We start from the raw sequence: 13,203 nt of genomic DNA on the forward strand, positions 1-13,203 counted from the left end.
ATATGGTCGACCTGGAAATAGTCGAACGACAATAAGTAAGGTTTTGCCGATCGGTCTCGATACACATTCGGTCTTGTCGGTCGGCCTAGATGGTCGACCTGGAGGGTGGCGCGTCTTTGATGGTCGACCTTTAAATGGTCGAACGGCAAGGAGATGGTCGACCTGGAAATTGTCGAACGACAATAAGGAAGGTTTTGTCGATCGGTCTCGATACACATTCAGTTTTGTCGGTCGGTCTAGATGGTCGACCTGGAGGGTGGCGCGTCTTTGATGGTCGAGCTGGAGATGGTCGAACGGCAAGGAGATGGTCGACCTGGAAATTGTCGAACGACAATAAGGAAGGTTTTGCCGATCGGTCTCCATACACATTCGGTTTTGTCGGTCGGCCTAGATGGTCGACCTGGAGGGTGGCGCGTCTTTGATGGTCGACCTTTAAATGGTCGAACGGTAAGGAGATGGTCGACCTGGAAATTGTCGAACGACAATAAGGAAGGTCGTTGAGTCCATGTGTCGGTCTTATCGGACGGTTCAGTAAAAGTGGGGTTCAGGCCAAATTAGTTGGTGCGTTCACAATGGGTGACGGCGGATTTCGGCAACGGTGGCCGAGGCCCTATAGAGGAGAGATTGGATGAAACCTTCCATGACAGAGAAGGAACCATCTGCTCAGAGATTCATTCGGGAACCCTAAATTGTCGATGACATATGGGGATTAGAAATCTGAACGTTGTGGAGGCAGAAACAAAACGGCACGTGGATGTCGTGGGTGCTGTGGAAGACGCGGAAGATGGGTCGAACAATGCGGCGGACTTGGAGGCGCCGAAAGGGCTTGTCTCTGGTTTGGGTCTGACCCGCAAAGGGGTGCGATTTCTCAGAGGAACTCACTGGCGCGATTTCGCAGAGGTGCTCGCGGTGGAGTCAATGGCTCACGGAGGAGAATCCTGGCGGTGATGCGGCAGCTTCATCTTGTTGGAGTAGCCTTATCGGAGAAGTGATTCATTGAGGCCGAGGCTCCACTTGTGGCTTCTTTGGGATGGCACTCGGCCCCACGGTGGGCGCCAAAATGTTTCGGTGTAAATGTTGTCCGGTGTGTCTTTGTTGCTCCTGGCTGTTTGGGATGCTTGCTCTTCTCCAATTGTTGTTGTTCATACTCGCCAAAGGAGGGGGAGGTACCTGCAAAGATACTCCGACGCTCAAGTCAGATGTGAGTTGTGGAGCCTCAGCTCTCAAGAGAGTGATTATGATACTGCTCTGAAATATTATTTAGGGTCTCTAGACATAGAGAGAACGTACCTGTACTTTTATCCTGTCATTGTATTTATAAGCAAAATAAAAACAACCACCTTACCTAAAAATGTGGTTAGTGGCTTATAAATATCTTAACCGTTTAAGATATTTTATGTAATAAATATAATATCTAAGATATTTTATGTAATAAATATCTTACTACATAACAGTAGATAAACTTGTAATTTTATATTAGTTGATTTTTATTTTCATTTCCCTGTTCCCCATCAGGGTTATTTTCTTCAACATTTTATGCTCTTTCAAGAATTTCATCAAAATCCATATCTTGCTTTCTTCATCATTTCTTTCTTCCTTAAAAAGCTTCTCAGCTTCAAATTGTAAGTTTCCAAACAGGTCATTGGTAATTCTAGAAGCAAATTATTGAAATAGTAATCCGTGCTTATACTCGTGCAGCACAATATATTTTTAAAATTTAGTAAATAAATGTTTTTAATATAACAATATATCTAACTAAGTGTTTTTTTAATAGTAAATAAATTACATTATTGTAATTGAATTCAAACTTCATCATATTACAACAAATAAAGTACCTAGAGAAGAAAATATCCTATACAGTAGAGTTTGTTTGAGTACGAACATGTTGAACTTGTTGAATGTTAGAAAATGTTTGTTTGAGAGATATATTTGTTTACAGTGTGCAGTTGAAGACAAATTATTTTTTTGATAATTGAATTTTTTTTGAAAATGGTTATAACATGTTCTTGTTTTGTGTAAATTATTTTATTAATACCTTACTATTGGGAAAAGAAAAATTGAAATACTAAAAATATATACATTTTATCTTAACAAAAAGTAAAAATGTTGTACTTTTGATTTTTTTTTAAATGCTTGAAATTATTCAAATTTTTATAAATCTATAAAATTCATAATATTGATTTTGCATATTCCCTTGAAATTCAAATTACAAAATTCCAACTTTTTTTTAAATATTTAAAACGGCATTATTATTAGAAAATCTTTTATTGTGGAGGAACTATTATAGTGGCAGAGACTTTTATTGACAAGCACATTTCAATGTGGCAGTGGTTGCCTGATTTACCTTACTAGAATGATTACTTTCTATGACAAGTTTTGAGAACTTGCTTTTAAAGGGAAGAGTAAAAGGAATGGTGAAGAAGCAAAGTGATGCTCTCAAGGAAAGAAACTAAAAAGACAAGTCACCAAACTAGAAAGCACCTCAGACTCACTCCACAAACACCATTTCTAGCAAGGTTGATATAATCCTTGTGACTATATATATAAGATTTCACTGATTAGTGGCTACTTACATAGTTGAAGTTGCACTCAAAATGGAGGGGAGAGATGAGGACGTGAGGGTAGGAGCCAACAGGTATGGTGAGAGACAACCAATAGGAACAGGTGCACAGACACAAGATGGCAAAGACTACAGAGAGACTCCTCCAGCTCCATTGTTTGAGCCTAGAGAGTTAACATCATGGTCTTTCTATAGAGCAGGGATAGCAGAATTTGTGGCCACATTCTTGTTTCTTTATGTCACTGTTTTGACTGTGATGGGTGTGGCAAAATCTCCCAACAAATGCTCCACAGTTGGTGTCCAAGGCATTGCTTGGTCATTTGGTGGAATGATCTTTGCCCTTGTCTACTGTACTGCTGGTATCTCAGGTTAGAAATGCAAGCAAACTCAGTACTTAATACTGTATTCTATGAGTATATGAACTTCATTTTCAGTAAATTGGTATGCTTGTGGACTATAATAACTGTCCAATTGCTTTTGTGATTTTTGTGAATGAAGGGGGTCACATTAACCCAGCTGTGACATTTGGGTTGTTCTTGGCTCGCAAGTTATCTCTCACTAGGACAGTATTCTACATTATAATGCAGTGCTTAGGAGCTATCTGCGGTGCTGCTGTGGTCAAGGGATTCCAATCAAATCAATATGAGAGGCTTGGTGGTGGTGCCAACACTCTGGGTAAAGGATACTCCAAAGGTGATGGTCTTGGAGCAGAAATTGTAGGCACGTTTATTCTGGTTTACACTGTTTTCTCAGCCACAGATGCAAAACGAAATGTTAGAGACTCGCATGTTCCTGTGAGCAATACTTTCCTATAACAATGCACCTTTTCTATTCAATTATATCAAATTTGTAATGTAACACATGTAAATGTGTTAGATTTTAGCACCTTTGCCTATTGGTTTTGCCGTCTTTCTGGTGCACTTGGCTACAATTCCTATCACAGGGACTGGCATCAACCCTGCTAGAAGTTTAGGTGCAGCTCTTATATACAACAAGGACCAAGCTTGGGATAACCACGTGAGATAGAATTCATCCTTAAATTTTCTTAGAATTTTTCTTCTTTGGTTTGTCATTGAAATCCAAGTTAATTACTGTATATATATTGCACAAACAGCAAATAAGTTCAACTAAATTAGCTAGTGAACTTATGCAACTGATTTTATTTGGTGCAGTGGATCTTCTGGGTTGGGCCTTTTGTTGGGGCAGCACTTGCAGCTTTATACCATCAGATAGTGCTCAGAGCCATTCCTTTTAAATCAAATTGATGTAAAATTGAAGCCAAGCCATAAAAGTAGTACCTGGTATAGACGAAAACTGGGTACTCACAACAAAGAAGATGCTTCTACCTCTGCCCCTTTCAGTTTTCTACTTTTAATAGTTCAAAACTTGTGTTCATGGAGATGAAATCGAACTTATGGAAAATGTGGTCGGTCTGGTATATGTCTTTACTGTAATTTATCTTCCAAACGCATATAAAAAACTTTCGGGTTAAAATATAAGTACACTTATTGTTGTAAAATACACTTATAAGTTTTGTCTGTGGCATTGAATAATTACTATCTATCTTCTATGCGTAATATATGATTCCAATTTCAGTCCATCGGTTTTCAATCGTCAAGATGTCAAAAGATTGAGAGAAAAATCGAAGAAACCGGTAAAGCATTAAGTCATTTACATTCAGGACCATTTGTTTGGATAATACGCCATTTTCTTGTTGTTCTTGCCAAAAGTACCTTGGTATGATTTTAGGATTTTTAGCACTTAATATTGAGTCTCTTCCTTCATAAATGAGAGATGTATTTATAAGCCTTAATTAGTTGTTTTTACTGCTTGTGCGGTGCGCGAAGATGTGTTGTACAGTGATACAGTGAAATAGGTGCATGGGGTGAGGGAGAGGAAGAAGAATTTGTGGTAAGGGACGCTAGGTTAAAAATAAGAATGAGTGAGTAAAAGTAGATAGGCGAAATAAATATAAGGAGAGACAAATTTTTTACTTTAGACGCTAGTTCAAATATTTAGAAAAGTTTAAAGGTTGGAAAATGATATATTGATATTCATTTTTGACAATGTTTTCACAGTGCCCCGGTTGCTCTTCATTGGTCTAGATCATTATATTTTGTAATTATTTTTTTGCTAACGTGGAAATCAAATCCACTTGCAATGGTGTTTGAAAATTTCGTGTTTTGGTCTAAGTTCGCAAAACCTAAGTTTTCGAAGGTTGTTTAGTGAAAATCTCATCCAATTGCGAGTTTCTTTTTTGTTTGTTGCTGCTAATAGTTGCTAGTTTCTTCTTCGTTTGTTCTTGTGGTGCTTGTTGGTTAGATGTAATATCCATCTCGAGTATTGTTTGTTGTGAGACCTTTCTGTTCATTCTTTAACTCTATTTTTGGTGTCATTTTCTATTTCTATGTCATTCTCTATTTTTAGTGTTGACTCTTCTTTGTTTCGCTCAGATTTAGGATGGAAAAGTTAGTTTTTGGAGTGTTGTTATGTTTCGTATGGTTTATTTTCTTTTTGTTTGTGGATTTCGCGTGATTTGTTTGTGCTTTTAGTGGCTGAATGGTCATTTTGGTTTCTTTGTGTTTCGTTCCATTATTTTTAGGTTTAATAGGTTCGGAAGTCCCTATATTTGCAGGTTAGTTTCAATTGGGTCCTTCAATTTTGGAAGTGGTCAATTGAGTCCCTGTTTTGATAAAATTGAATCAATAACGTCCTTACCGTTAATCTTAGTAAACGGTGTTAACTTTCTAGCGATGTGGCATGCTGAGGTGGCTTTTAATTAGCACGTGGCAAACCTTCTCCCCTTCTCCTTCCCCTTTCCCGAAACCTTCTCCCCTTCCCCTTCCCCTTTTCATCTGAAATCTGAGCTTGATCATCCTTATTACTTCCGTCGTTTGGATCAGCCGCACTACCCTCCTGAATAGGCAATATCTCCTTAGTTGAGGGAATTTTCAAAGAGGATGAGATTTCATCTTTGACATCACCATTTCCATTTCCATAAAAAAAATCATCATCTCCAGACACTCCATAATCAACACCATCCAGATGAACAGTATCATTTCCCGGCTCATCCCATTTCGAATCCTGATTAGCAATTAAATCAGTTTCACCCAGGTTCACATACTCAGAATCAGCCCCAATGGCCTCCTTAGAGGAATCAGGCTCCTGAACGACATCTGAACTTTGTTCATCCACCAAAGCTGAAGTCAATGAACTACCAGCGTTGGTATCATCCAGTTTATCAACTACCGCCTCCTCCGGACGGAGTTCTGATCCTTGATCACGAACCTGCTCCCGTGGCTCCATTGCCTCCTGAAAATCCTCCTCTACATCTAAACTCTTCAAACTGTCAGACCCCACCACAATCTCCTCAGAAATGCCTTCACCCACTCTCTTGCTCTCTCCCTCGCCATTGGCACCAAAACCATCAGCCTCATAATCCATTACAAATTCTCAACGTCACTCGAAAACCCTATATTCATCAAAAAACGGGGAATCAGACGGCACAGACGAACGCACAGACGATACGAAAATTAACAGGCGGCACAGACGAACGCACGCACCGAATCGTTAACATTTGTAATTCGTGTTAGAATTTACAGGTTTCAACAACAATAAAAAGGAATTAAAAGTAAAACCTTTAGAATAAAAAAAGAAGAATGTGGAGAATGGATAGTGATAAGATAAGGGATCGAATGAATTAATGAGAAGCATTGGATTAGGGAAGGGGAAGGGGAGAAGGTTTCGGGAAGGGGAAGGGGAAAGAGAGAAGGTTTCGAGAAGGGGAAGGGGAGAAGGTTTCGGGAACGGGGAAGGGGAAGGGGAGAAGGTTTCGGGAAAGGGGAAGGAGAAGGGGAGAAGGTTTGCCACGTGCTAATTAAAAGCCACCTCACCATGCCACATCGCTAGAAAGTTAACGCCGTTTACTAAGATTAACGGAAAAGACGTTATTGATTCAATTTTACCAAAACAGGGACTCAATTGATCACTTCCAAAATTGAAAGACCCAATTGAAACTAACCCGCAAATATAGGGACTTCCGAACCTATTAAACCTTATTTTTATTATGGTGTTAACGGACTATATTTATAAAATTTAGTTCATTTGTTGGGAATGAAAGGAATGGATGTCAATCTACCCCATACATCATCTAACTCGCCACGTCACAACCCACGTCACAACACACAAAGATCAAATTTCTTAGTTCAATGAAAATTAAAACTCTAACAAAAATGCAAAAATAAATGACAACAAAGACAAAGTGGTGGCAACCCACAAAATAATGTATAAAGTTTGTAGAATTTAATAAAAAAAAATTCATGCAAGGTTATTTGTTCCTAGTCTATCTCCAACATCATCTAACTCACCACATCACAACACACACATGTCAAATTTCGTGATTTAAGGAAAATTAAAACTCAATAAGAGAACTATAAAATAAATGGACACTAAAAACAAAATAAACGGATAGCAGCCCACAAAATTATGTCATTAGTGTAGAAAATATCTTCAACGTCACCCTTTAGACGTCCAACCCTCAAATATCTAATGTAAGAAATGATCGATGACATTTTCGTAAATAAAACAACTATTTATACGTCGGCTATGGGAGGCCCCAACGTCTACACATTCATATACGTCGGCTCTCCCAAATGGACGCCAAAACTAAACGAAAAAGTAAAAAAAGTTAATTTTTTATTACACATACACGTCGGTGTGCAGGGGGCTGACGTCTATAGTCTATTTAGAGGTCGGCTATCCATATCAAACACCTAAATGGTGAATCTAGAATCCAAAAAGTAACTTTTTGACGCCATTTAGACGTCCGATCCCGCCAATCTGACGTCTAAATACTCATAAATGTCAGCACCCCTTCCCACCGACACCGAATGGACTGCTAAAAGTGATTGTTCCATTGCCATTAGGCATCAATCGGTTAGCCCTCACGTCTAAATAGGGCTTAGACGTCGGCCGCCCCCATCCCGGACGTCTAAAGTCTACTCCAAAATCATTTTTTAAATGCATTAAACGTCGGCTTGGTAGGGGAGCTGACGCTTAAACATCATTTAGATGTCGGCTAGCCGACGTCTAAAGGTCTGCTATTAACCAAACTCGCGAGCGAGGCAACAGTTAAGCGCACTCACTGGTCATCATTAGGGATGGAAAAAAAATCCGCGGGACGGATAGTTGGTACCCGCAGATATTTACTATCCGCCGGTTGCGGGTAACGGGTTTTTAATACACACCTATAAACAGGTCGGTGCGGGTATTATACTATCCGTACCCACGGATATCCGCCGCCCGCAAAAAATAAAAATTTAATCTATATTTTATTAAGTTAAATTTAATTAAAATTAACATTAATTTATATTTTATAAGGTTAAATATAATTAAAGTTAAATTTTAATTTATATTTAATTTAATATATATTATATCTTATATATTTTTTGTAATTTTATTTAATTTTTATTATAATATTTTATAAAAATATATTTTTTAAATATTTGCGGGTATCTGCGGGTTTAAAAATATCCACGGGTATTTTTTAAGCGGGTATCCGTATGGGTAGCGGGTGGAGTTTTTTTGTCGGGTCAGGTTGCGGGTAGGCACTATCCGTGCCCAACCCGACCCGTTGTCATCTCTAGTCATCGTCTTCCTCTCGTTTTATCTCCTCTATATTGCATTTTAGGTTCGATTTTCTTCCATTTTCACTGTTTAAAATCATTTTTACTCCGATTGCATTACTCTTTGATGAATTATCTTTTATTTGAATTGATTAAAATGTGTTTTCGTTGGGTTTTGGTGCAATTTTGCTCGTGTGTTTGGGCGGCGTTCTTGGACGACGATTTCTTGCATTTTGTACTCCTCCATTTCCCTCCACTACGTTTTTAATCTCTTAAGAAGATTAACATTCTTGTTTAAAAGTTTGTCTATGCATGTTATTGGCTTTTGGAATTGCATGTTATTGGCTTTTGGACATGCATGTTATTGGTTTTTGGATATTCATGTTATTGACTTTTGGATTTGCATGTTATTGATTTTTGGATTTGCATGTTATTGGCTTTTGAATTTGCATGTTATTGGCTTTTGTGTTGTTAGTTAAAATTATATGCACCAACCAAGATTATTTGTTCCGAATTAACATCATAACACATAGAGGTCAAATTTTTTGGTTTAATAAAAATTAAAACTCAATAACATATATAACTTCAAAATAAGTGGACAACAAAGATAAAATAAGTGGGTAGCAACTCACAAAGTTATTATGTACAAGGTTAGTAGAATTTAATACAACAAAATTTCATTCATCAACTATGGTTATTTGTTCCCAATCTACCCCAAACATTATCTAGCTCGCCATATCACAACACACAGAAATTAAATTTTGTGGTTCATGTTGAAAATTAAAACTCAATGGAACTGAAAAATAAGTGGACCAAAGCAAAATAAATGAATTGCACAAAATTTAGTAAAATAGATAAAGAGGCAACACTAAAATAGAATGATACTAAAAACATAATCAAAGAACTAACAGACAATACTTGAATGTTGGGCCTCACATATGGCCAATGAGCATAGTAAGCAACCAACGAAGAAGGAACTCTGGATGAAATTTTCACTTAACAACTTCAAAAACCTAGGTTTTGCAAACATAAAGACCAAAGCATGAAATGTTCAAACATCCACACAAATACATTTAATTTCCACATCAGCAAAAAACATAATTAAAAAACATAATGATTTGATAGAGACACAGGACAATATCAAAACATTGTCAAAACTTAATTAGTGTCAATATATCATTTTCCTAAAACTTGGTAGTGCAGGAAGAAAGCCTCCATCCATTGCAACTTTTGCCCTTGCAAGTTATAAGAAAAAAGACACTAACAAATATTTCTGTTTATAAAAACAAGAGTCTCGAAAGTGGTAGATCTTCTCCTTCAATGTCTCAATTTGTTTAATCGTCAACAGAAAGATGCCGCATAGGTATCACAAGTTCATTCCAACTACACAGACAAACGTGGTTCTTTTTATTTTTGGAAGTTGAGAAAATAGAATTTGAAACAATGTAGATTTGACTTTTTATTTATATCTTTTAAGTAATGTAAGAAATTAATTATACATTATTTTTAAAAAATGGAAAAATTCCTTTTACATCAATTATATTGACAATAAATTTCCACAGCATATTATTTTACGCATACTTTTGTAATAAATAGCCAATGTAACAAAAAATATTGTAAATATATTTCTTGTTCTAGTGAAAGAGCCAAAGTTCATGTAAGAGCTGTTTTTTATTTTTTAATAACACTAATGACATTTTTTAATTAATTACCAGACATTTATCTTTTTAAGTCTGTATATCTTTCTTTATTTTATTCTTTTAAATTACAGTTCTTAAAATATTACTCTTACCTTCCTCATAAGGGAAATCATCACCACAATAAAAAGAACGAGTGAATATAGTTTAGAAAATCTGAAACAAATACCATTATAATTTATTTTTTCATTATTTAAAAATTATATTTGATATTTAACCAAATCATATTTATATATAATATATGTTGGATTATTGGGCTTCTTATGTAGAGAATAGGTCCAAATAATGTAGACCTTTAGCTCTCCCTAGGTCAAATTGAGATGACTAAGATTAGTAGGACACATTAGAGTCAATTGAAGAGAGACAAAAGCCAAGTGAGAGAAAAAGAAAGAGAGAAAGTCATTCCCGCATAACCATAAACCTGCACTGGTGTTTTATTCGTTGTGAACTCGTTCACCGTTGGATCAAGCTGATTTTTGGACAGTAGGTTCCAGACATATGGTTCTTCATTCTGACCGTTCGGATCGTCAATCGAAAGTCTAGATTGGGAGAAATCGGTCCCGCAACAGAAGCCCTTTTTTGGAGGTTTTTTCATCTTCTTTGTTCTCATTTGTAAGCATTTGTGCTTATTTAAATTGGCTTATTGAACACATCATTGGTGTTATTATTGGAGACTCTTTTGTACCCTATTATTGATCATAGTGGATTTTTCTTTGGTCTGGACGACTCGTGGTTTTTACCCTTGCATTGAGGGGTTTTTCACGCTAAAAATTGTTGGTGTCTCTTTGTGCATTGGATTCTATTTTTGTTCTATTTGTTTGGTGCTCTTCACAGGTTCTCGCAAGAAAGGGGGATTGAATTTCCACTGCGTTATTACTGTTTGATAAGTTGTTATATTTTTTGGCCCTTTCCCCATCAGAGTGGCATCAGAGCTCTTTGGTTAAGGGACTGTTTAGTTTGCGTGAATGATGGAGGCACATACAAAATTGATTCCTTTGAATGGAGAAAATTATCACCTATGCAAAGGCAAGATGAAGGATTTGCTATTTGTGAAAAATTTGCATCTTCCAGTTTTGTCTTCCAATAAGCCGGAATCCAAGTCAGATGAAGAATGAGATTTTGAACATCAACAGGTATGTGGATTTATCAGGCAGTTTGTTGATGGTAATGTTTATAATTTTGTTGCTAATGAGACACATGCAAGAAGCCTATGGGATAAGCTTGAGTCCTTGTATGCCTCTAAGTCAGGAACTAATAAATTGTACTTGTTGAAAAATTTTGTGGTGTTGAAGTACAAGGAAGGAAATCCTGTTTCAAATCACTTGAGTGAATTTCAAGGACGCTATGATCAATTAGCAGGAGTGGGTATAAAATTTGATGATGATCTATTGGGTTTATTCCTGTTAAACTCTTTACCGGATTCATGGGAGACATTTCGGGTTTCCATGATAATTGCTACCCCTAATGGTGATATTTCTTTGCATATGGCAAAGAATGGTGCTCTTAATGAAGAGATGAGAAGAAAGACACAGGGTACTTCATCTCATTCAGAAGTGCTTATTACAGATAATAGGGGGAGAAGCCAGAAGAAAGAACAAAATAGTGGTAGAGATAAAAGCAGGAGCAAGTCCAGGTCTCGGTACAAGAATGTGGAGTGTCACTATTGTCACAAAATAGGGCATACAAGATTAATAGTGTCATAATCACAAAGACAAATAAGGTCACCACATGTAGTAGTAGTAACACGATCACCATCATCAGTATCTTTTTCTCTTTGTTTACCCTTTTTGTCTTTTCTCTCTTTCTTCAACAAAAAAACAGTTCTTCTTTATATGCCCTGTTTTTTGACAATAGTGACACTCCACATTCTTGTACCGAGACCTGAACTTGCTCCTGCTTTTATCTCTACCACTATTTTGTTCTTTGTTTTGGCTTCTCCCCCTATTCTTTGTAATAAGCACTTCTGAATGAGATGAAGTACCCTGTGTCTTCCTTCTCATCTCTTCATTAAGAGCACCACTCTTTGCCATATGGAAAGAAATATCACCATTAGGGGTAGCACTTATCATGGAAACATGAAATGTCTCCCACGAATCCGGTAAAGAGTTTAACAGGAATAAACCCAATAGATCATCATCAAATTTTATACCCACTCCTGCTAATTGATCATAGCATCCTTGAAATTCACTCAAGTGATTTGAAACAAGAGTTCCTTCCTTGTACTTCAACTCCACAAAATTTTTCAGCAAATACAATTTATTAGTCCCTGACTTAGAGGCATACAAGGACTCAAGCTTATCCCATAGGCTTCTCGCATGTGTCTCATTAGCAACAAAATTTTAAACATTATCATCAACAAACTGCCTGATAAATCCACATACCTGTTGATGTTCAAAATCACATTCTTCATCTGACTTGGATTCCGGCTTATTGTAAGCAAAAACTGAAAGATGCAAATTTTTCACAAATAACAAATCTTTCATCTTGCCTTTCCATAGGTGATAATTTTCTCCATTCAAAGGAATCAATTTTGTATGTGCCTCCATTCGCACAAACTAAACAATCCCTTAACCAAACACTACAAAAAAGTTAGATTTTTACCGGGGGTTATTTTTTTGGTTTCCAGCAGTTTTAACCCCCGGAAAATGCTTTACCCGCGATTAAAAAATCGCTGAAAAAAGCTGCGTCGCTAAGTAATTACCGAGGGTTTCGGAAAAACCGCCGAAAATAGCGACGGTTTTGGAAAAACCGCCGGAAATAGCGAAAGTTTTAGAAAAACCACCGGAAATAGCGGAAGTTTTAGAAAAACCACCGGAAATAGCGACGGTTTTGGAAAACCGACGGAATTAATGGAGGTTTTGTGAAACCGCCGGAATTAGTCGAAGTTTTGCTAAAACCGCCGGAAATGTGTACATAATTTTTTTATAGTTTTTGATTTTAATAAAATGGGATTGTGATAAAATTAGTTTTATTAATCAAAACACACAATGAAATAATATAAACTAAAACTGAATATTATATATAAAATAAACTATATTGTTTATACAACTAATTGTTCATATATTTTTGTAGTGTTCATTGTTTTCATCATTTGGTACTTCTTTATTGTCTTCATCATCTTATACTTCTTCATTGTCTCCATCATTTGATAGACTTTCTTTTTCATATATCTTCAATATAAAATAATAATTAGTAGATAATATATTAAAAAAAATTATAAGACAAACTTAAGAATTACAACATCAGATCCACTAATAATCACAACACCAACACATTAAAACATCCACAATCATTTTCATACCATTTGGATTCATACTCTGGG

At 36.5% G+C, this 13,203-nt stretch overlaps 1 protein-coding gene across 2 annotated transcripts; it reads left to right on the top strand.

The window, feature by feature from the left end:
* The first annotated feature begins 2,538 nt into the window (after window positions 1-2,538).
* Window positions 2,539-4,137, top strand: LOC108326778 (aquaporin PIP1-2). 2 transcript variants are annotated; one of them, XM_052873845.1, is made up of 4 exons: window positions 2,539-2,928; window positions 3,059-3,354; window positions 3,444-3,577; window positions 3,733-4,137. In XM_052873845.1, the coding sequence occupies exons 1-3, from the start codon at window positions 2,595-2,597 to the stop codon at window positions 3,531-3,533; spliced, it is 720 nt and encodes a 239-aa protein (XP_052729805.1). In that variant the 5' UTR covers window positions 2,539-2,594; the 3' UTR covers window positions 3,534-3,577; window positions 3,733-4,137. The 2 variants fall into 2 exon arrangements, with proteins under 2 accessions (XP_052729805.1, XP_017415825.1); XM_017560336.2 differs by having other exon boundaries at window positions 2,552-2,928; window positions 3,437-3,577.
* Window positions 4,138-13,203: the final 9,066 nt, after the last annotated feature.

This window comes from Vigna angularis, chromosome 2, assembly GCF_016808095.1.
Source record: "Vigna angularis cultivar LongXiaoDou No.4 chromosome 2, ASM1680809v1, whole genome shotgun sequence".
Classification (NCBI taxonomy): Eukaryota; Viridiplantae; Streptophyta; class Magnoliopsida; order Fabales; family Fabaceae; genus Vigna; species Vigna angularis.

What these genes read in the sequence shown, in the direction of transcription:
- LOC108326778 (XM_017560336.2), top strand. Translation starts at nt 2,595, where the DNA reads ATGGAGGGGAGAGATGAGGACGTGAGGGTAGGAGCCAACAGGTATGGT. An exon ending in CTGTACTGCTGGTATCTCAG is followed by an intron (nt 2,929 to 3,058) that starts GTTAGAAATGCA and finishes TTGTGAATGAAG; the next exon opens with GGGGTCACATTAACCCAGCT. An exon ending in TTAGAGACTCGCATGTTCCT is followed by an intron (nt 3,355 to 3,436) that starts GTGAGCAATACT and finishes TAAATGTGTTAG; the next exon opens with ATTTTAGCACCTTTGCCTAT.